Raw genomic sequence first — 22,870 nt, forward strand, 5'->3', positions numbered from 1 at the left:
GCCACCCACATAGCAACTAATCACATCCATGATTTCCCATGATCAACAGTTGCTGGGCAGAGTCTCCCTCAACACAGCAAGAGAAGCTTAGAAAAAATTGTTGGCCGTGTAGGAATTCTGCCATTCTCACCTAGGGTTTTGATCTTTTGCAGGGAACAGACCTGGGTATGGGGGGAGAAAGAACTGGGGAAATGGGCGGGAGAGTGAGAGAGATGTGGGTAGAGAGGAGAAGAAAAGAACTGGTTAAGTTTGAAATACCACAGGTCAGTGCTGGAAAAAATAACATTTGGTCTGGGCTCTTTATTTAAAATATGAAGAAAGAGGCGCCTGGCTGGCTCAGTTGGTGGAATGTACAATTCCTGACCTCAGGCTCATGGGTTCAAGTTCTGCATTGGGTGTAGAGCCTACTTAAAAAATAATAATAATAATAATAAAGTAAAATAGGAAGAAACTGGGAGACCCAAAGAAGGAAATAATAAAGTAAAATAGGAAGAAACTGGGAGACCCAAAGAAGGAAATGTCTCATCCAGAACTACTTAGAAACTTAGTGACCAACTGGAACTCTGTTGTTCAAGGTGATAGTCCCTAGCCACATATGGCCATGGAGCATTTGAAACGTGGCTAGTCTGAATTGAGATGTTCTGTAAGTGTAAAATAACCATCAATTTCAAAGACTGCGTGTGGAGACAATGGAGGCAAGAATATGCAATGGGAAAAGACAGTCTCTTCAATAAATGGTGTTGGGAAAAGTGGACAGCCACATGCAAAAAAAAAAAAAAAAAAAAAGCTGGATCACTTTCCTACACCATACACAAATATAAACTCAGCATGGGTTAAAGACCTAAATGTAAGACTTGAAAGCATAAAATTCCTAGAAGAAAACAGAGGCAGTAATCTCTTTGACATTAGCCATAGAAATATTTTTCTAGATATGTCTTCTTCGGCAAGAGAAACAAAAGCAAAATTAAACTATTGGGACTACACCAAAATAAAAAAGCTTCTGCACAGCAAGGGAAACCATAAGCAAAACAAAAAGACAACCCACAGAAGATATTTGCAAATGATATCTCCAATAAAGGGTTAATAAGTAAACTATATAAAGAACTTACACAACTCAACACCCCAAAAAATCCAAATAATCTAACTTAAAAGGGGCAGAAGATATGAGCAGAACTTTTCCCAAAGAAAATGACCAACAGATACCTGGAAAGATGCTTCACATCACTAATCTTCAGGGAAATGCAAATCAAAACCACATCCCACTTGTCAGAATGGCTAAAATCAAAACCACAAGAAACAAGTGTTGGTAAGGACATGGAGAATAAGAAACTCTTGTGGGCTGTCGGTGGGAATGCAAAGTGGTGTAGCACTGTGGAAAACAGTCAGAGGTTTCTCAAAATATGCAAAGTAGAATTACGATACAATCCAGTAATTCCAAAACTGGATATTTACCTAAAGAAAACAAAAACCCTAATATGAAAAGATATAAGTGCCTCTATGTTTAGTGCAGCATTATTTACAATAGCCAAGACACAGAAGCAACTCAAGTGTCCCCAGAAAGATGAATGAATAAAGAAAATGTGATACAGATGAACTGTAGAATATTACTCAGCCATAAAAAAGAATGTAATCTTGCCATTTGCAACAGCATGGATGGATCCCAGGGTATAATGCTAACTGAAATAAGTCAGTCAGAGAAAGACAATACCATATGATTTCACTCCTATGTGGAATTTAAGAAACAAAATAAATGAACAAAGGAAAAAAGGAGACAGACAAACAAAAAAAACCCCAGAAAACAACTGGTGGTTACTAGAGAGGAGGTGGGGGGGGGGGGATGGGTGAGACTGGTGAAGGGGATGAAGAGTAAACTTATCAGGGGGCACCTGGGTGGCTCAATCGTTAAGAATCTGCCTTTGGGGACGCCTGGGTGGCTCAGTTGGTTGGACGACTGCCTTCGGCTCAGGTCATGATCCTGGAGTCCCGGGATCGAGTCCCGCATCGGACTCCCAGCTCCATGAGGAGTCTGCTTCTCTCTCTGACCTTCTCCTCGTTCATGTTCTCTCTCACTGTCTCTCTCTCAAGTAAATAAATAAAATATTTAAAAAAAAAAAAAAAAAAGAATCTGCCTTTGGCTCAGGTCATGATCCTGGGGTTCTGGGATCGAGCCCTGCATTGAGCCCCCATCAGGCTCTTTTATCAACAGGAAGCCGGCTTCTCCCTCATCCATGTGTCCCTCTATCCTGCTTATGCTCTCGCTCACTATCTCTCTCTCTTAAATAAATAAATAAATAAATAAAATCTTTAAAAAAAAAAAAAAAAAGGGGGTGCCTGAGTGGCTCAGTGGGTTGGGCCTTTGCCTCCAGCTAAGGTCATGATCCCCGGGACGTGGGATCAAGCCCCACATTGGGCTCCCTGCTCAGTGCGGGGTCTGTTTCTCCCTCTCCCTCTGCCCCTCCTCCCTGCTTGTGTTCCCTCTCTATCTCTCTCTCAAATTAATAAATAAATAATTTTTAAAAAGGAGAGTACACTTATAACAAGCCTTGAGTAATGTATATAATTGTTGAATCACTATATTGTACACCTGAAGCTATATAACCCTATATGTAATACTAGAATTTAAAAATAAAGCAAAAAATAAAATGATTGTATGTGAGGAAAAATTAAAATATCTCAATTTTTTATATTGATTGCATGTTGAAATTATAATTTGGTATGATTAATACTGTAATAAACAAATTAGTAAAATTAATTTCATCTGTTTCTTTTTTGCTTTTTTAACGTGACTACCAGAAAATATAAAATTACCTATACAGCTTACATTATATTCCTGTTGGACAATGCTGGTCTGGAACCTGTATCTTCCAGAGTCGAAGTGAGCATCCCTACTCTGCTTCCCAGAGTTAGACTTCCTAGTCTTACAAATCATTCACTTACTCCTTATTATGTGCCATTGCTCAGGGGAAATCAAATTGCAGTCTAACTGAGAATAAGACCAAAGCACAGTAAAGGAAAACAAATGCTGGTAACTTCTATCTTATATACTTCCTAGAATGGTGGTTCTTTACTCTACCAACCCCAATATTCTCTTCTAATAGCAAACTTGTTTTTTTTTTTTATAACACCTCCTTTACTATTTTGAAATATAACCTAACTACACACGTAAATTAAAAAATATATATATATATATAAATATATGTAGTGTCTTAACCATAACAGAAGAAAAGGAGAGCCTTTCCAATAATTGTTATCTCGTTATGCTAGAAAACATAATTAGTCATATGTTTGTACCTGTATATAGAATTACCTTGAATATGACTGTACAAATACAGACCGAACACAGTGAGTACACTGTCTGTGATACAGTTCTCCAAAATAGTAACTCTTAGTCTTCCTGAATGAAACAAAGTATTATCTTCTTTCCATTTACATGATAGTTACATTCCTTGAAAATTCAGCACATATTACAACCCTACAAAGTTACTTTGTTTTTATATATAGAACAAAGGCTCTTGGGGCACCTGCTGGGCTCAGGTCAAGATCCTGCCATCCTGGGATTGAGCTCGGCATCAGGCTCTCTGCTCAGCTGGGAGCCTGCTTCTCCCTTTCCCTGCTGTTCCCACTGCTTGTGCTCTCTCTGCCAAATAAATAAAATATTAAAAAAAATAAAACACAGGCTCAAGGATTAGTTGTTGTTGTTGTTTTCCACATAACGAAAGTTTAGGAGAACATTTGAAAGCCATATGGGCTGCGTGATTCCTCTTGTGCGACTCTGTCTTGCAAAGTGCAGGATTTGGAACATTCTGGGCTCCTCCCCTCAACCATAGGACAGGGTGGCCCCCATACACTTGCAAATTGCCTATCTGGGTTGTGCCTTGCCGGCGGAGGCCGCGCTGTGGTCTTTGGAATGCCCCGCCAGCCCTGGCCTCCTGTTGCGCTGTTTTCTCCTCTGTCATCGGGCTTTAGCCGGCCCTGACCCCCCAGTTCTTCTCTGGCGCAGTATCTTTCCTCTCTCAGGGCCTCTGTGCTCTGCTCTTTGCCCGGAAAACTCCTCTCCACTTTTTGCCAAAGTAACTTACCGAATCTTTGATCTTGGCATTCCCAAACTCCCAATCTAATTTAATTCTTCCCGTCCTGTTTTTCCGCTGGGCTCTACTTTCTGCAGTGGTACTTATGACAGGCTGTGATTCCATTTCTACCTGTTTATATTTTGGGTATGTCAGTGTGTGTTTACTGTGTCTCCCTCAACCCTCAGCTCCCGGAGGGCAGGGACCATGCCCACCTCACCTACCACTTGTTCGCTCAACTCTCCCTCCTCCCCTTTCCTTTCTTTTTAAAGATTTTATTTATTTGGGAGAGAGCGCGCACGCACGAGTTGGAGGAGCAGCAGGCAGAGGAAGAAGCAGGCTCCCGGCTGCGCAAGGAGCCGGACGCAGGACTCGATCCCACGACCCCGGCATCACGACCTGAGCCGAAGGCAGACGCTTAAATGACCGAGCCCCCCAGGCGTCCCTCACTCAACACTTGGAACGCCGGCCTGCAACTGGGTGGGCAAACCACGTTTCTGAAATACGTCAGGGGACGATGGGGTTCCGAGGCCACTGGGAGAAGTCGTCGAGGAGGCGGAGGCAGAGGCAGAGGCAGAGGCCGAGGCGCGCCCACTGAGAAGGACATTTTATTTCCGAGGAAGACGACAGTTGAGGCTGGAGATGCTGCCCGCCCGCCGGTCCCCGGCTACTAGGGTCAGGGGGGCGCTCGCTCCTTCTCGGGGGCGGGTGCCTGGCGGGGCTGCCACGTCATCCCCTCGGCGGCTGCGCAGTGGGGGGAAGGGGGCGGGGAGACCACCCAGCGGGCGGAGGCGGGGCGAGCGACCGGATGCGGTCACCATAGAGACCGGGGCCGACGGCGAGCGGAAGAGGAAGGCGCGGGCCGGGCTGTGAGGTGGCAGCGGCTGCAGCGGCGGAGCCGGCGCCTCGGCCGGGCGCTGGGGTCTGTTCCCCCTTCCCCGCCCTTCCCCCCCCAGGGGCGACCGGGGCGCCGCTCGCGTCGGCAGGTGCAGGTCCCACCCCCACGCCCTCGCCCCGCTCCCCGGGACGGCGCTGGCCGCGTCGGCCACACCTGGCTGCCCTTTACCGGTCCGCCGCCTCCCCGGCCCTGCTGCAGGGCCTCCTCGCGCTGTGGGACGCGGGCGTACCTGCTGCCCCTCGCTCGCACGCACAGGCAGGGCCTTTGCCCCGCCGACGGGCCCGGTGACGGGGACTTCGCCTTCCGCCCCGGCCGCGACCTCCATTCCCTCGGTCCCCCGGCCCCTCCTCGACAGTTCCGTGACGCAGCCGGGTTTACTTCTGTTTGGAGACTAACAGCTAAAAGTCGCTTTGGGCCTGCCTTCTAGGACTAGAGTTGGTCTTTGATCGCTGAGAGGGGGGGCGGGGGCGCTGGTCCTGGCCGCGGTGGCGTCCGCGGTGGCGTCCGAAGCCAGCCGAGCCCCCCCGCTTGCTTTCACAGGACCCCGGTGGCGTCTCTGGCTGCTTCTCGTCCTCCCACGGTGGTTTGGCTTGGGCACCTGGGGCCCCGGTAAAACCAGACGCCGAACTGCTCTTACGCAGCCAGAGTTACTGTCATTTGCTTCCTGTTTCCTCTCAGAAGAAGGTGGACGGCACCAGCCTCTCGGCAGCTGGGTTCAGAGAAGAACTGCCCCGCAGGATGGTTCCATCAGCCATCGTGCTCCTCTGAGAGGCTCTCAGTGCTGAGTCGCCCTGTCTGTCCACCTCATGTGGGTGGGCAGAGCTGTGCACCATGCCAGCGGCTCCTGACCATTCTGGACTGGGAGGAGGGGTAACTCTAGTAGCTGTGGGTTTTCTTAAGACTCAGGAGTAGAGTAGAAAGAGGCCCCTTGCCCTTCCGCTGTGCTGCCCTTCAATAGCCAGTCCGCAGCCCCTTCAGGAAGCTGAGTGGAAACCTGCCCCCAGCCAGGGGCTCTTGGAAAAGGCCTACGGATGAAGGCTCTTGTGGTTGGGGCTGTTCTCTTCATGGAGCTTTTGCTTTTCCCCAACCGTTTCTTTATCAGCTGCTCCTGTATGGACTTAGATCAGGTCTCCAGATGTGTGTAGATCTCTTTGGGTTAGATTTGGTAGGATTAAGTTTTGAACCCTCTTTTTAGAAGACAGACCATAATCCCATTAGTGGGTGAAATCGACTCTAATATGTCTTGCCCTTTAGACTGAGAGTTAAATTGGGCACCTTGAGGATTGAAGCCCAGCCCCGCGCTTCCTGGGGATGCTGGGCCTGGCAGCAAACACACCTCGCTCTATTGTTGACTTCACTGATCCCAGGTTTCCTGCTTAAAACTGTAGGCCTGCTATTGCTTGGCCTGACGCCCATTGATCCTTGAGGCCGTGCCCCCTGGGGCATGCATAAGGTAGGGCCTCCCACCATGCGACTGAGCTCCCTGTTGGCTCTGCTGCGGCCAGCACTGCCCCTCATCCTAGGGCTGTCTCTGGGATGCAGCCTGAGCCTCTTGCGGGTTTCCTGGATCCAGGGTGAGGGAGAAGATCCTTGTGTGGAAGCTGTGGGGGACCCAGGAGTGCCACATGATCCAGACTCAAGAACTGGACTCGACCAAAGTGATGAAGACTTCAAACCCCGGATTGTCCCCTACTACCGGGATCCCAACAAGCCCTACAAGAAGGTGCTCAGGTGAGAGTTGTGTGTGTCCATGGTCCCCAGACCCCACTGCCACGCGGCTCGAAGGCCTTGCCTCTGCCTTCACTGATAGTCCATGTTGGGCTGCTAGAGCAGTTCTTTGCCTTATTACCCATCACGGGCTGTTCCTATTTTTCCTTCTCAGGTTTGAGAAAGTCTCCCCCATTGGTGTTAAATTGGTGTTGGATATTCTTCAACAGGGCAGGAAATGCATCTCACCATCTAATCGTCTAACCCATCCGTAGTAGACCCCTCCCCAAACGAGTTCCAGTGTCTGTGGGTGCTCTCTGTAGTAGCTCATTCATATCGATGAGGAGGTCCCTCCTCTTCATTCCCAGAGCGACGTCTGTGCTGGACAGACTGGGCCCCTAAAGCTTAAGGAGTTGACCCTTGGTGTTTTGGTCCCTCCGCAGGACTCGGTATATCCAGACAGAGCTGGGCTCTCGGGAGCGGTTGCTGGTGGCTGTCCTGACCTCCAGGGCTACCCTGTCCACTCTGGCTGTGGCTGTCAACCGCACGGTGGCCCACCACTTTCCTCGATTACTGTACTTCACGGGGCAGCGAGGGGCGCGGACTCCTGCAGGAATGCAGGTGGTCTCCCATGGGGACGAACGGCCAGCCTGGCTCATGTCAGAGACCCTGCGCCATCTCCACACGCACTTTGGGGCCGACTACGACTGGTTCTTCATCATGCAGGATGACACGTATGTACAGGCCCCCCGCCTGGCCGCCCTCGCTGGCCACCTCAGCATCAACCAAGACCTGTACTTGGGCCGAGCCGAGGAGTTTATTGGTGCAGGCGAGCAGGCCCGGTACTGCCACGGGGGCTTTGGCTACCTGTTGTCACGGAGTCTCCTGCTTCGACTGCGGCCACATCTGGACGGCTGCCGAGGAGACATTCTCAGTGCCCGTCCTGATGAGTGGCTTGGCCGCTGCCTCATCGACTCTCTGGGCATCGGCTGTGTCTCGCAGCACCAGGTGACAGCCCGTTCAAGTCAATCTCGGTCCCCAACAATTCATAGCGCCTGAGCAGTTGTCTCCAGGGCGGGTGCTGTTGGCTCCTTCCCAGCAGCAGCTTGGGTTTTTGTCCTTCCTAGCCACTGACCCTAACTTTGAGTTCTCAGGCTGTCAAAAGTGGCAACTTGTCAGGGACCCCCTGGGCAAGATAGGAAAGTGTCCCTGCTCACCAGCTCCTGCCAGCTGTCCCTCCTGCCCATTGCCCCCTCCTCCTTATGACATGCACAGTCATAATTGATCTGGGAATGTCCTAGAGGTGGCCATTGCCCTGGAGAAGTAAGGTAAACCAGAGTAGTGGGAGCATTTTCTGGCTCATGGGTTTCATTCTCTTGAAACAGTGGGGTTCTTTGGGCAAAGAGGGCATCCTAATGGCCTACTTTACATTCTTTTTTCCCACATCTGGTGAGAGGCCAAGTTTAAGGGGACCCCGGAGTGGGCTCCGGCTCTCCCCACTAGGTGTGAATGCTAGTCCGGGTAAGGGTGGCAGGGACAGGCAGGGTATGGTTTTGATTGATCTGATTGGTCCCTCTAGGGGCAGCAGTACCGTTCCTTTGAACTGGCCAAAAATAGGGACCCCGAGAAGGAGGGGAGCTCGGCCTTCCTGAGTGCCTTCGCAGTGCACCCCGTCTCCGAGGGCGCCCTCATGTACAGGCTTCACAAGCGCTTCAGCGCTCTGGAGCTGGAGCGGGCGTACAGCGAGATAGAGGAGCTGCAGGTGAGCCCCGGCCCGCTGCTGGCGGTCAGATGGAGCGTCCCCTGTCTGGGCGCCCAGCGAGGGGGCGGCCAAGCGAGCGGGGAGGTGGGTGGGGTAGGAGGAGGCTGACCCTACCTCGGTGTACGCATCTCCAAGGAGAGGGGACCCAGGTCAACCATAAGAGAAGCTCCCAGCCCGACCTGGTTGCGGTGAAAAGAGTTTGCAGGTGCACTGTGAGAACGGGAGCTCAGTCCCGCGCTTAGACACGGCTGTTTTAGTGCCCCTCCACTGGAGAAGCAGAAGCCTGGAAGTCCCTGAGTTTCTAGCGCTGTCCTTAAAAAGCCCACGGGTAGACATGGAAGAACGCTCCAGGGGATCCTAGGGGTTGTGAGGCGGGGAAAGCAAGTGAAAGCGAAGGTTCCGTCTGAAGAGGGTGTTCTGCGCGTGTGGGAGAGCGAGGCTGTGGGGCTTCAACCGCCGCAAAAGCACATTTCCCCCTCTTCCTTCTCGCACCGGCTATGTGAGGTGCGTGTGGTTCACATGCTTTCTGCATTTTACACACAGGAATGGAAAGGGGACTAAGTGATTAGCCCAGGGGCACCTCGCTGCGTGTTGAGAGTCAGGACCGAGCTCAGAACCCAGAATGCTAGAGCGGGGTCAGGCCCTGACTCCCCAGAGGACACTAACTCTGCATCCTCCCTGCCCCCCCCAGGCTCAGATCCAGAACCTGACCGTGCTGACCCCCGAGGGCGAGGCAGGGCTGAGCTGGCCCATCGGGCTCCCAGCCCCTTTCACACCACACTCCCGATTTGAGGTGCTGGGCTGGGACTACTTCACAGAGCAGCACACCTTCTCCTGTGCCGATGGGTCCCCCAAGTGCCCACTGCAGGGGGCCAGCAGGGCCGATGTGGGCGACGCCGTGGAGACGGCCTTGGAGCAGCTGAACCGCCGCTACCAGCCCCGCCTGCGCTTCCAGAAGCGGCGGCTGCTCAATGGCTACCGGCGCTTTGACCCGGCGCGGGGCATGGAGTACACGCTGGACCTCCTGCTGGAAGCCGTGACGCAGCGCGGCCACCGGCGGGCCCTGGCCCGCAGGGTCAGCCTGCTGCGGCCACTGAGCCGGGTAGAGATCCTGCCCATGCCCTATGTCACCGAGGCCACCCGCGTGCAGCTAGTGCTGCCGCTCCTGGCGGCCGAAGCCGCTGCGGCCCTGGCTTTCCTCGAGGCCTTTGCAGCCGGGGTCCTGGAGCCACGAGAGCATGCGCTGCTCACCCTGCTGCTGGTCTACGGACCTCGGGAAGGCGGCCGAGGGGCCCCAGACCCGTTCCTGGGGGTGAAGACGGCAGCGGCTGAGTTAGAGCGGCGGTACCCGGGGACCAGGCTGGCCTGGCTCGCCGTGCGCGCCGAGGCCCCTTCCCAGGTGCGGCTCATGGACGTAATCTCTAAGAAGCACCCCGTGGACACACTCTTCTTCCTCACCACCGTGTGGACCAGGCCCGGGCCAGAAGTCCTCAACCGCTGCCGAATGAACGCCATCTCTGGCTGGCAGGCCTTCTTCCCGGTGCATTTCCAGGAGTTCAACCCTGCCCTGGCACCACAGAGACCTGCCCCAGGGTCCCCGGGCGCTGGCCCTGACCCCCCTTCCCCTCCTGGGGCTGACCCCGCCCGGGGGCCCTCTGTCGGAGGCAGGTTTGACCGACAGGCGTCTGCGGAGGGCTGCTTCTACAACGCGGACTACCTGGCGGCCCGAGCCCGGCTGGCCGGGGAACTGGCAGGCCAGGAAGAGGAGGAAGCCCTGGAGGGGCTGGAGGTGATGGATGTGTTCCTCCGGTTCTCAGGGCTCCACCTCTTCCGGGCCGTGGAGCCAGGGCTGGTGCAGAAGTTCTCCCTGCGGGACTGCAGCCCACGGCTCAGCGAGGAGCTCTACCACCGCTGCCGGCTCAGCAGCCTGGAGGGGCTGGGGGCCCGGGCGCAGCTCGCCATGGCGCTGTTCGAGCCCGAGCAGGCCAACAGCACCTAGGGCAGCCCGGGCCTGCCCCTCTACGATTCCCCCTCCCGCCTCAGCCCCGGGAAGGGCGAGGCGAAACGGATGGACAGAGGGAGAGCTTGTTGCTGTATTGTTTTTAATAAGAAAAAACGCTATTAAAAGTGTCTTCTGCCAAACTGTTTTTAGGTCTAGGAAAAATGGAGGAAAGAGAAGCATGGGGGGGAGGGGGTGGGGAATTTTCCCCGAGGGACCCACCGCCTTCCCCTGGTCCTTCCTCCCCAGTTGTCAATGACACACAAGGCTGCTCTCAGATGCATGACCTTTAATCGTTCCCTGCCTCACCCGGAGGGTGTCACAGGAGTGACAGCAGAGTCCCCCTGGGGGCGGGCCGGGGAGGAGGCCCACAGTGGCGCTCATTCACAGGGGCTCCTAGGTGTTGCGTACAACCAGCGACTGCTCCAGCTCCTGCCTGCGCTGCTGGATCTTTAGAGAAATGAGAGCAGTAGCAGGGTCACACTGTTGCTGGTGAGTGACAGGACAATCCCAACCACCCGGCCACCCTGGAAGAGCGTCTGGGAGCAGGGCTCCCTGGGAGGGCTCCGTGGTGAGGGGGTTGGTGGAGTGACAAGGGCCACTGGCTGGGCTGGGAAGGGAGGCTTCTCTTGGAGGGAGCAGGGGCGGGGGGGAGGGGGCGGCGGTTCTGAGGTCCAGGGAGCCCCTCCGCACCTTGCAGTAGAAATAGCGGCTGACAGCTTCCTGGGACCAGGGCTGGTGGTAAAACTCAGCCCGGCGCTCCTCCTCGGGGTTGCCTGCCACATCTGTCATCACCTGGGAAGGAGCAGGGGGGTCAGCCTCGAGCCTGGACCACCCACCCCCACCCCCACCGTCATATAACAACATTTACTGTCTTCCCAATATGCTTCTCTTCCAACCAGTGCTCCCGGAGTCCCCTTCACCTTGAGGTCCCGGCTCTGGGAGCGGAGCAGGTCCTGGATGTAGCCTTTGGGGTCTCTGGAGAAGCTTAGCATGAAGTCCCTCTGGATCTTGAGCTGGTTTATGGACTCAATCGTCTCATGGATCTACAGGTAGAAAGACAGACGCTTTCGCCTGGCCATGGTGATGTGGGAGAGGAGGGGCAGGAGGACGGGGGCCGTGGGGGAGAGGGATTTGCTGCTGTTCCTTTGAAGGGCAGTCCCTTAGGTCCCTGATGCGACTGCAGTGCCCGGGAAGGGGGATGGGCAGAGCTCCAAGGAGCGAGGGAAAGGCCACCTGCCCCCTTCTCTCCACAGGCCTGTACTCTCATCTCTTGTCTGCATTTTGCCATTTCTGGGTCAATGTCCCACTCCAGCTCTGGGCTCTGGCCCCACCTTACTGTCCAGAGCGCTGATCTCCTGCTGGTTGGCCGTGGACAGGAGAAAGCTGCTCATCTGTCCCTTCAGTGGCTCCTCCACCTCCACGTCAATGTCGTAGCACGCCGTCTTCTTCTGGTCGGACGGGTCCACGCTGCCAGGGAAGTCCAGCCCTTGGTACCCGCGGCAGTTGCAGGGGTGGGGGGTGGGAGGAGAGGGAGGGCAGGACGGCCCTGACTCCCTGGTCTCGGGAGCAAGTCGGGGCCTCACCTGATGACGTGGTTGATGACAATGGGGTCGGGGGGCAACAGCAGAGCTGTGAGGCGCTGGGGAATCTCTGAAAACTTCAGCCGCGGGCAGTCAAAAATCTGAAGTAGGAGAGAAAGAGAGACCAATTTCATCTGCTTGGGAAGAGTGTGACAGCCCTGATCCTTCCATTCTGGGACGGCCACAAGAGGAGCAAGTCTAAGTCCTCATTGCTGCCGGAGTGGGGAGGAGGGTGTCTGCAGGGGGCGGAGCGTGGAGAAGGACGTGGGCTGGTGCGGTGCCGCGGCCGAAAGCATCGGCCTGGGGTCTGTGGCCACCGAGGTGCCAATCCTGCCTCTTCCGTTAACCTGGCAACCTCGAGCCAATCCCCTAAGCTCTCAGGCCTTGGTTTCTTCGTGTCCAGAGTGGGGATGGTAATGACCAGGGAGGCTGGGAAAACTAAGTGGATGAGCCCACACCGCCTGCAACAGAGCCCGGCACACGGCAAGCACTCAATAAACATTGACTTATTTTACGCCTCAAGCTTATCTGCTGTGTTTATTTAAAAAGTTTTACAAATAATCTCTACTTTGGTAGAGTCTGGATCCAGGACTGGAACCCAGGGGTCCCAACTCCCAAGTGCCAAGAATATTACGTTCCCCACACTGTCAGCCTTTTAAGGTTCCGGAACTTTCTAAACTGGCTTGGCTGAAAGGGACAGGCTGCGGCGTGGAGCAGTAGGGTAGGGTGTGCGCTAGCACCCAGGAATCTAGAAGTGGGGGTGGGGGAGTTGCCTTTGAGCCTCATTGAGGCACTTCCCCTATTGGAACCTCTGCCCGCCCCCCACATCCCTGAGGTCACGAGAGAGGGTACCTGCTGGAAGTATTTGTCCCCATTGATGTATTCCTTGTCGTGTGAGTCCTGCAGCCTGTTGGTCTTCACGTACTGCCACAGGGCCTGCACGATGGCCGAGCGGCTCTGCGTGTGCAAGCCCAGCAGCCGAGCCAGGCGGGGGTCCAGTTTGAATTGGGGAGGCTGGGAAAAGACGGCCGTGAAGATAAAAGAGAGGGGAGTGGAAAGAACTCAGGGCCAGGCAGCTGGGGACTGGGGGGACGTGATAATTGGGCTCCTGGGAACCATGCTTCTGGAGAAGATGAGGTACGGAAGAAAATGGGTCTCCCGGGTAGGTTCCCTGGAAGCTGAGATCTGCCCTAAGAGAAGGGGTGTGGGGTGGCGTCTGGGGTAGGGGCACGGACCTGGTAGTCCAGCATGAGGAGCAGTGTGCAGCGGACGCTCAGGTCCCCTGGCCTCTTCACCTGGAACCCATCTGTCTCCTGGGTGGTGGGTGTCCGGTGCCACTGCCCAGGGGAGGAGAGCTGGGTCACCTCACAGGCCCATCATGGCTGCTGGGGCCAAGGGCTCTCAGGTGGTCCCTGATCCAGATCCGTGTGGTTGAGGGAACGGTGGTCTGTGGCAGAGTGGCCGTTGCCCAGGCAGAAGTTGGGTCTTACCTCAACGAGGTGGTTGTCGGGGCCATAAAGGTCTTTGTCCAGCTCAATGACCAAACTCTTGAAGAAGGAAGAGAACTTCCGCTTCTGCTTGCTGGGCTGTGGGAGAGGGACAGGGACCGTGGGGGCAGGACAGGGACCGTGGGGGCAGGACGAGCCGGGGGTGGGTGGGGCTGGTCGGGTAGGGCAGCACGGTTAGAAGCAGGCCTCTGCGCCCGACTGTCTCTTCAGGCCGCCCCCCCCTCGCCAGGGCTGACTCCCTAACCCATGGTGCATCCATCTCTTTCTGTCCTCAGCTCAGCCCCATACCCACCCCAGGGCACCTGAAGAGACCTGGGCCAGGACGTACGTCATCCAGAAGCTTCCCCTCCACCCGAAGCTCCCAGGAGGCAATGCTGCCATCAGAATCTTCAGCATCAGGCTTCGCAGGGTTAAAAGTATTGGAGATATAAAGACGCAGCTTCCGCTTTTGCTGTAGAAATAAAGAGTATAGTATAGAGCCCATGCGGCATGCTCCCGTTCCCTGGGGCAATCCCACTGCTTCATTCTCCGAACACGACCTAGAGCCCTCTTCCTGCCCCCAAATCAAGACACCTTCATTGGCCTCTTCAGAGCCTCCTGGATGTCCACCCGCTTCCGCATGATGGTTTGATCCAGCTTCCTCTCAAATGCCAGGAGGTCCATATAAGCCTGGGACTCCGGGACCAGCTCCCGGATCTGGAATAGCAGGAGGAAGGCAGGGAACGAGGGGCTCAGCCAGTCTTGTAGGGGGAACGTGCATGTCAGGTGGTCCCAGGATACAAAGAGTGTAGAGGGGTGCTGGCCACGTTCCGGGCACGGAACTTCGAGTGCAAACGGGGCCTTCTCCCCAGGACTGCATATCCAGCAGAAAAGACCTCAGCATGTAGGGACAAAAAGCTGCTTCTCCCTCGAGAAGCATTTCATCACTAGGGGAGGCCGCAGCCACGGAGCCCAGCAAGTGGGACTTCACCTCATCTGGTCCTTGCCCTTGTCATATGGCCTCTGGACCTTCCTGGGGCGCCTGAGACAGAGGATGTTGCTGCTTCCCTCTCCACTGGCACCCACCTTGTCGCTCCACTCACATCTCAGCCGTGCTACCCCGCACGCCTCGCTGCGCCTCGGTTCACTGATGATGTCCAGGCCTTCTGGCCAGCCTCAGTTCCTTCACTCCCTGGCCAGCCTTTGGTCCCCTAGCTCTTGTGACCTCTTTGTCCCACACCTTTATTTATGTCTGTGGACTGCAGGAGCTCAGTCCCGCAGGGCCTCACCCCGGGCCCAGGACCCTACCTCTTACGGTGGCTCTGCTCCTTCCCTCCGCCCCACCCTCTCCCTCTGGCCAGGGAGCCCCACTTCTTAATTATCTTTTTAAACAAAAAGTGAAAGTGGCTGTGACGCTGAAGCTCTGCTCCTGAGGGGGGAGGGGAAGCGGTCCAGGGCGGTGGGGTGGGGGGAGAGGAGGCAGAGCAGCACAGGGTGGGGGGAGGGCCGGGGGCTGCTGTGAAAGGCACTCACCCTTTGAGGGAGGATTTTGTCAGCCATCTTCCTCCTCTTGGCACTGTACATTTTTTAAAGAAAAAACCAGGTTACCATGGCGACAGATCTGGGAGTAACGAGGCCACCTGCTAAATTATCCCGACATCTCCACCCGCCTGGCTGGGGTTCCCACAGCCCGCTCGTCTGCCCGCCCAAGGGCTACGGCAGTGGTGCATGGCATGGCGCTATGTCCTCTTGTGGGCAGCAGACGTGGCCCCATCCTTTTCTCTAGCCCTGGTGCCCCTTTCCACCCCACCACATCCTCAGGCCAGAGAAATTTAGACTTAGGAAGGGCTGGGGCAGGGGGGGAGCTGCAAAAGTGCTTGAGAAAAGCTAGGGAGGGGGAGGGCAGAGGAGGAGGAGGGATTCTGAGGAGTCTCCCTTTCTGTTAAGCTGAGGTACACAGTCCAAGGTGGCTTGAGTTCAGAGGCAGAGAAGCAGACACCCTCTCCCATCCCTGGAGCAGGAAGTGATGGGTGAAGCTGGGGAGGTCTTGCAACCCTGGCACCATGGGCTTGGAAGAGGAGGCTGGCAGGCCCTCGGATCACCCTGCCAGCAGGGTCCAGAGACACACCCAGAGAGGTCCAGAGAGAGGCTTCTCCTGTGGGGGTGTGACCGCAGGCTGGATTTGGGGTGGCAGCTGGGACTTGGGACTCTTCTTGACCTGCTAGCTGCTTCTGATTCCCAAAAACACCCCCAGAAAATCCATGGCAAGTTGAGATTAAAACCCAGCCTGGAGGATGGCTCTGTACCATTGTGTGTGGTGACAGCCACTGCCCCCTCCTGCCCAAGAGTCTCTTCTAAGGCCAGGTGAGCCCCTTTCATTAAAGGTCTGATTTGTTTTGAAGAAATTATCTATGTGAAACTCTCCATCTACACAAGACAGATCAGGAACTTGTTTACTGTATGAAAGGATGATTCACTTTGCAAAAGAATTCATCTTGGGAATCCTATAAATGGTGAATTTTCCTTGATGTGTAAAAAAATATTTAATAATGAGGTAAAATCCATATTACTCTTTTTATAGGACTCCATCTGGTGTGCAAAGGGAAGCATGTGTGTTTGGTTAAATAGTGAAACCCAGAGGGGCATCTCTCTTGCCAGACACCAGCAGGGGCTTTCAGGGTGTCCCCAGCTGGCTCAGACAGGGGAACGGGATGGCCTCTCCTGGCTGGGGGGGCAGACCTGGTCCCCAGGACAGATGATGGCAGCTCCCCATCCTCTGCCTGCCTCGGAATCCCCTGAGAGCAGGACTCTGCAGCAGACCACCCACCCACAGGGCAAATCCCCAGGCTCCACCCCCCTGACCAGAGAGTCAGACTGAGACTGCCTGGAGTGGGGCTTTTAAACAGTCCAGCCAGGGGACTGAGGACGGTGCACTGCACAGCCACACTTGGGGAAATCGTCCCCAAAGCTCAGCCCTCAGTCCGACCGCCAGCCCCACCCCCACCCCAAAGACAGAAGCGTCTCCCAGAACCTGGGGACAAGGGCTGGAGAGAAGGAGGGGGCAGGTGACAAGGAGAAGGGCGCGACGGCCGCAGCTTCAGTCTCTACGGTGGGCACACAAAGGAACCAGACCGGTGCCCCCTCGGCCCACCTCCCCAGAGGGCATCCCACCCAGGACCGCTCGCTCCTTCTTCCTCGCTCCTTCCAGTCCCGCTCCTCACCCACCGCGTCCCTGGGGTCCCGTGGCCCGCCCCCTCCGCGCTGGGCCCCACTCACCTGCGGCTCCGCGCGGGGGCGGTGGGCACCGGCTGGCCCTGGCTCTGGGCCTGGCTCTGGCCGGGCGGGGGCGCTGCTCGCTTGCGGGCGGGCTCCATGCCCGCGGGGGCCAGGCCGGGTCGCACGGCGGGGCTGCCCATGTACGGGGAGCCCGGGGGGCCCATGGGCGCCCCCTGGTGGGGCATCCGGGCTCCAGACGGCATCCCGGGGCGCTGGGTTGGGGGGGGGGGGACGAGGGCGGGGGCGGAGGTGAAGCAGAAACAGGCGCCCGCCGGTCAGACCAGGGCCCCGGTTCCAGGCGCGGTGAGCCGCGTCTCTCCCACCCCAAGCCCCCCGGCCGGTGACCCCGATGCCGCCAGCGTGAGCGAGGGGTGGGAGGGGCAGGGGCGCCGCCACCGCGCGGCTCGGCGGAGGGGGCTCTGCGTCTCGCTGCAGGAAGCTAACTGAAGCCAGGCAGCTGCACCGGGCATCGCCAGCCTCGGGTCTGCGGAAGGTACCGCGAAAATGAATATTAATGGCGCCTTTCAACCTTTTCAAAGGATGTTCACATCCACAGGTTCCTCCGCAAGACCGACTGAGGGGGTTCTTCCCACCCCACTTGACAGATGAGGCAACCGTGGCTCAAGGAGAAAAGCGACCTAGCCAAGGTCACGCAGCGCCTCCTGGCAGAGGCAGCACAGAACCGCCGTTTCCTGAGGGGCCCGGACTGTCTGCTCTCTGCAGCTTCACCTGGGTTAGAGGCCCCGCTCTCTGCTAGGACTTCTGTCTCTCTTTCCACTCCCGGCTTCTCAAGTCCACTTCCTGGGCTGTCCTGGCCTGTGCTTGCGCTCCCCACCTTAACCCGCCCTTCTCTCTGGGCCCCTGCTTTTGACCCTTCAGCTCCCACCACACCCCCTCTGGCTGATGCCAAGCCTCCACACCCAGGGCTTTTGACGTCTTAGCCCCCCCCCCCCCCCATATGCCCTTAAGGTGAAGGCTGGAGGCAGCAGGAGCCAGTGAGGTTACACCCTACCAGGATTCCCTGACCGGAGGCAGCTGGGCTGGAGGTGGGCTGCCCAGAGGCTTGGGGAGCTCAGAGGCAGCGGCATTTCCTCCTCCATCCATCTCTCCCCTCCTGTCTGCCGGCATTACCAGAGAGGGTTCCAGCCTACAGAACTCCTCCACTTCCCTCCCACTCCGCCCCAGCGAGGTAGGAAGTCAGGGCTCAAAGGGGTGCCATGGGGAGCGAGATGAGGCAGGTGTATTCCCTTGCCACCTCAGATGGGATGTAGATGAGATGCAAATTCATTGAGTGAAATGTTTCACAGACTTTCAAAACCCCACTTGTCCAGATCCCAGAACTGGGATTGGGGAAGGCCCCCGGAGGGGCTATAAAGTGGAGGGTGGGTGTGAAGGGGACAAAGAGAGCAGGAAGGACATTAGGGAGCAAGGGACACAGCCCCTTTTACCTTCTACAGGCTACCCACTTTGTCTCCTAGAGTGCAGATGGCCCCAGGCACACGGAGGAGCCCTGAGCAGGAGCTGGGTGAATTCCTTCTAACTGCCAACTCTCCCTCCAGTCCCGCTCGCCCTGAGCTAGGTCCCTAACTCCCAGCGGGCCAGCTGTCTCTGTCCGTCTCTCCCAAAGCAAAAACTGCCCTTCCGTGTGTCTGCCTCCCCCACCCCACCTGACCCCGTCACTCATGTCTCCAGCGGGGTGGCCCAGCATGGAGCCTGGCCCCACTGCAGTACAGACTGGGTATGGGGAGTGAAGCCGTGGGACTCACAGCCACCCAAGAACTGGAGCTCTAAGTTGGCTAAATTATAAACAAACCAACCAACCCACATGGATAGCCCCCTTTCTCCCCTGGATGAGCCTTTTTAAAGGGACTTCACCAAGCAGCATGGCTGGGCAGGCAACTTGGCTGACTGACAAGGGCACCCCTGGGAAGTGGCCTTAGAAATCTCTGGGACTGGAGGACAAGCTGCCCCAGTGAAGCCCCTTTACCTAGTCAGCTGCTCTCCCATTTTTCAAGGCCATCGATACTTGCTGATTTGCTGAAGGGGCCCCAAGGGAGAAGTTTCCAGAGCCCCCAGAAGGCTGTGCCAGCTACCCGGACCACCCCAACGAAGGACCAAGATTCTAGGCACTCTGGCCTCCCTCATTGAGAACGTGCCTTCTTTGGGGTCACAACCAAATTTGGCCATAGTCAACTTGACTGCCTCCTCTGCACCCAGCTCCGAACCCAGTAGCCATTTCAAGTCCCACAGCCCCTGCCTCTCCCATTCCACTGCCCTCCACGCCTCTCCCGGCCTGGCTCCTGCTGCCTCAGCCTGAGGTCCCATCCCCTCAGGTCACCCTGGGCTCCCTTAGGCTCCCTGTGGGCCTTCCAAGTCTGCTCCTGGCAGGAAGGGGCCACCCTGCCCCTTTGGCCTCTAGGCCTCACGTCCCTGACTCCAGGCCTTCCTTCACACCTTTGAGGATTTAAGGACATCAGCTTCTGGTGGCTGAGTCGGCCAAGGGGATCTTCAGACCCCTTCACTTGGGACCTGTCCCTAGAGAGGGTCTCTCTCTGACCCTGATGGCAGAGGCCATCAGCAAAGCCCCAGAGCCCTCCAGCCAGGATGCTGAGGCTGTTCAGCCAAAGAGCCTGCAGCTCGCAGTGCCTCCAGGGTCACCTGCTCCTTGCTCCCTGAGACACAATCAGAGAGACACTGTCCCAGCGGAGGAGCAGCCAACCCAGCCCACCCCCTGCCGTGTCCCCCACCCCCACCCCCAGGGCAGGGGAACACCTGGGCCCACGAGGAAGAGAACAGAAGACAACACGTCTGGTACAGAGGGGACCCCCCCTACACACACACACAATTGGGCGGCGGGGGGGGGGGGACAGTCCCCAAGTCCCACCCCCAGCCCCTGACAAGGACCCCTGCAGACGCGTCCCGCTCCCCGCCCAGGCACCCATCCCCGGCCCGCCGCCTGACGACGTGTTCGAGTGCCAGGGCGCCGGCACCGTCCTGGGGCTGGGCCGCGGGCCGTGGCGCCCCTGCCAGAGGGTGGGAGAGCGGGAGCCCCCTCCCGGCCCCTCCCGATCATCCCTCCATTCAGCCCGCGCCAGCTCGCTCACCCTCCCCCGCTAACTTTCCCCCACTCACCACCCCATGGACCAGAAACTCAAAAAGTTTGCTTTTCGTGGCTTTGCGCGCCCCTCCGGCAACTTCGTCCGCGGCCATCGGGGTGGGCTCAGCGGCTCCTCTCACTCTCTCTCTCTCTTCCTCTTTCTTTCCCTTTTCTGCCTTTTTTTTTCCTCCAACTCTCCCCTCTGAGTCCTGCTGGGCTCTCTCACACTTCTACTCGAGCGGAGTGGGGAGGGGGCCCCTTCAGGGCTGCCCTGACGGCCCACGGCCCACGCCGCCGCCGCCGCCGCCGCCGCCGCCGCCGCCGCCGCCGCCGCCGCCCGCCGCCGCCGCCGCCGCCGCCGCGGCTGCCGCATTCCTGCACTGATAAGACAGAAATAGTCCGGCGGCCCGGGGTCTGCCTGTTGACTCGGCGGGGACACAAACGCCTGCCTTTCCAGCCCTCGCTGTCCAAACAGCGCAGATAAGCGGCGAGGCTCGCCGGCCAGCCCGGCTCCGGGGCGCTGGGCAGCGGCGCTGCAGCCCGAGGCCGCCGGAGGGCCGCGGGAAGGCGGCGCGGGGAGGGGACGGGGAGAGGCGGCGGGGGGCTCGCCGGCCACCCGGGCTCTCGCCACGAATAGTTTCTCGGTTAGGGAATTCGCCGGCAGGGCCAGGCAGGGAACAGTCCGTTCCAGCTGTCCCCCAAGTGGCTCCTGCTGCATTTCTGAGGCTCTTTCCCCAGAGACCGGGCAGGCCAAGTAGGGAAACATTCGCTGGAAGGAATCCGGGGGGAGCCGAGCCCGGAGGAGGCCTTGCTCCTGCACCAGGCCGGCCGCGGGGGGTGTGCCCGGGGAGGCGGTGTCCCCTCGCGTCCGCAGATGTGTGCGCCCTTGTCTCGGCCGCCGGGTGTGTTTGCGCCCTGGTGTGGGCACGGCGCGGTGGCCGTGGGTGTGGGTGTTTGTGTGCGTGCACGGACAAACGCCTTCTCTGTGTGCCTCCCTGCACCGGAGCCCCGGTGCGAATGCGCGCCCGCCAGTGCGTGTGTGGCAGGACTCGGCCTGTGTGTGTCTCCCAGCTCCCTGTGAGTCTATTTCTGGGTATGGGAGTCTTTGTTTGTCTCTATGTGAGAAAGTGAGGGCAAGAGGGGAAGTATTTCGGAAAAGAGGCGTGGATCCGACTCCTGAGAACAGGAAGAGAAAATGTGAGGGAAGGCGAGGGGCTGGGGTGGGGGCCTGGGCGGATGGGCAGAGGCATGGAGGCGAGCAGAGCCTCCCGGCTTTGGAACCGGGCATGGGAGGGGTGAGGTGCTGGGGCTGCTGGGTCCGGGAGGGCCATCCTCCAGACCCCAAAGAAATCAGGGCGAAGTGTGGGTTTGTGAGGGAGCCCCAGAAGAGGCAGTGTGGAGGGAGCTGGCAGTCCCTGGGGTGAAGGAGGGACAGGAAACAGGAGGGGCAAATCCTGAGATCCCCAGGCTGGGAACCATAGCGCCACCCAGTCCCCCCTGAAGGCCACACCCCTCTCCTCTCTCCTCCTTCTGGAGGAAGAGCCCAAGGGCTTTGGGAAGAGGAGAGTGGGTCAAGTTTTACGTGCCTCCTGGGGCTTCCCTGTCGGCATCCCGGTGAGGGCCGGGCAATGCCTGGGGGAATTTGTTGGAAAACTTATTTGCAGTTACACCTTAAAGACCCAGAATTGCACTGGGGAACCCCTCCAGCATGCCTTCAGAGTGCAGACAAAGAACCAAGGCAGTGTTCTGCCCGGAGAGTCCTTTTGCCTACAGCCTGACTTCCTTGGGCCCTCGCTGTGCTGTCTCCCTGCAGGTGGGTGCCCGCTGTCAGTCCTCCAAAAGGCCAGAGTGGCCCACGATAACCCTCCTTTTCTGCTGGCTTAGCAAGGAACCCAGAGGTCCTCTTTCTACCAGATCTCTACCCAGCTTCCCCCCACATTCCCCCATGCAGAAGCTGGGTCCTGGCAGGGTGGGAACGGGGCGGGGGTGGCTGCCACAGGCCATGAAGGTGGCCACTGGTGACCTGGGGGAGATTACCTCTAGTCTGTCTGCTAACCTCCAAAACCCCTCACTCATTCCCATGTCTAAGCCTCTGCTCCCACTATTCTTGTGCCTGGAATCCCTCTACTACTGCTCATCTGCCTATCCAGATCACATTCATCCTTTAAAGCCTAGTGTGGGCCCCACCACCCCCAGGAAGCCCTCCCCAATTCCACTCCTGTGCACCAACTTTTTCTCTTCTTTGAATACGCATTGCCATCTACGCCATGAGTTGGCACTTGCCTGACGAGTGTCTGAGATATTATGTTTGATTTCCTAAATGTGGCCCCCTGACATCAGGAACTAGTCTTTAAGCCCCACTGTCCTCCCCACCCCACCCCCCATCCTGGGACACGGGGACTTATGATCAAACGCCACCACCCAAAGCTCAGTGGGCCAGCGGATAGAGCTCATACTCTGCCACTTACCTGAAGGCGTGAGTCGCTATGGGCATCCCCACCCACGGTGGGTGCTTCTAGCATGGACATGTGTGAAACCACGGACCTTACAGGTTCTGGGGGGCTGGGGCAGGGGCAGACACGTTTAGGCTTTGTATAAAGCTCAGAGTTCTCAACTCTCGAAGAGCCCTTTCGGGTAAAGAAGACAGCAAGTTTGAGGAAGTGCGGTGAAGGGCAATGGGGATATCGCGCATTCCTGAGGGGCTGGTCCTGGTGGGGAGGAGATTGCAGGAGGTGGTTGGACCAAAGGCTCTGGTGATACCCAGGGAGCTGGTGAGCATCACTCAAGACCACAGCTCACTCCCTCCTGGGCCACCGGAGCCTGAGCCTCGCTCGGAGCCTTGGAGCCTTGGAGCCTGAGCCTGGGGGGCCTCCCCCCACCTCCCAGCCATTTCTCTGGGAGACTTCTTTACGGATCCATAGTGCACGAATGGCCCTCAGGCACACACAGCAGTGCAAAGGCCAGAGGGACAAGGAGCCACAGGGATTTGCATGC

General features: G+C 57.3%; 2 protein-coding genes across 8 annotated transcripts in view; one reads left to right on the forward strand and one right to left on the reverse strand.

Moving 5' to 3' along the window:
* The first annotated feature begins 4,863 nt into the window (after window positions 1-4,863).
* On the forward strand, window positions 4,864-10,576 carry CHPF2 (chondroitin polymerizing factor 2). Of its 2 annotated transcripts, none has more exons than XM_059172278.1 (5): window positions 4,864-4,989; window positions 5,506-6,696; window positions 7,116-7,680; window positions 8,252-8,434; window positions 9,126-10,576. In XM_059172278.1, the coding sequence occupies exons 2-5, from the start codon at window positions 6,410-6,412 to the stop codon at window positions 10,431-10,433; spliced, it is 2,343 nt and encodes a 780-aa protein (XP_059028261.1). In that variant the 5' UTR covers window positions 4,864-4,989; window positions 5,506-6,409; the 3' UTR covers window positions 10,434-10,576. The 2 variants fall into 2 exon arrangements, with proteins under 2 accessions (XP_059028261.1, XP_059028262.1); XM_059172279.1 differs by having other exon boundaries at window positions 4,914-5,053.
* A 131-nt stretch (window positions 10,577-10,707) lies between these two features.
* The window catches only part of SMARCD3 (SWI/SNF related, matrix associated, actin dependent regulator of chromatin, subfamily d, member 3), a 29,474-nt gene continuing 17,311 nt past the window's right edge, over window positions 10,708-22,870 (reverse strand). For 2 of the 6 annotated variants that reach the window (XM_059172282.1, XM_059172284.1), the window contains exons 3-14: window positions 16,780-16,991; window positions 15,037-15,079; window positions 14,098-14,220; window positions 13,853-13,975; window positions 13,507-13,602; window positions 13,252-13,353; window positions 12,869-13,030; window positions 12,020-12,117; window positions 11,768-11,903; window positions 11,357-11,479; window positions 11,127-11,228; window positions 10,708-10,883 (exon numbers count right to left, since the gene is read on the reverse strand). In XM_059172282.1, the coding sequence (XP_059028265.1) occupies window positions 10,830-10,883; window positions 11,127-11,228; window positions 11,357-11,479; window positions 11,768-11,903; window positions 12,020-12,117; window positions 12,869-13,030; window positions 13,252-13,353; window positions 13,507-13,602; window positions 13,853-13,975; window positions 14,098-14,220; window positions 15,037-15,079; window positions 16,780-16,991 (1,374 nt within the window). In that variant the 3' untranslated portion in view covers window positions 10,708-10,829. The other 4 variants (XM_059172280.1, XM_059172281.1, XM_059172286.1 and 1 more) reach the window with 4 other exon arrangements.

The sequence above is a fragment of the Mustela lutreola genome, chromosome 4, assembly GCF_030435805.1.
Source record: "Mustela lutreola isolate mMusLut2 chromosome 4, mMusLut2.pri, whole genome shotgun sequence".
Lineage (NCBI taxonomy): Eukaryota > Metazoa > Chordata > Mammalia > Carnivora > Mustelidae > Mustela > Mustela lutreola.

What these genes read in the sequence shown, in the direction of transcription:
- CHPF2 (XM_059172278.1), top strand. Translation starts at nt 6,410, where the DNA reads ATGCATAAGGTAGGGCCTCCCACCATGCGACTGAGCTCCCTGTTGGCT. An exon ending in CCCTACAAGAAGGTGCTCAG is followed by an intron (nt 6,697 to 7,115) that starts GTGAGAGTTGTG and finishes GTCCCTCCGCAG; the next exon opens with GACTCGGTATATCCAGACAG. An exon ending in GCTGTGTCTCGCAGCACCAG is followed by an intron (nt 7,681 to 8,251) that starts GTGACAGCCCGT and finishes TGGTCCCTCTAG; the next exon opens with GGGCAGCAGTACCGTTCCTT.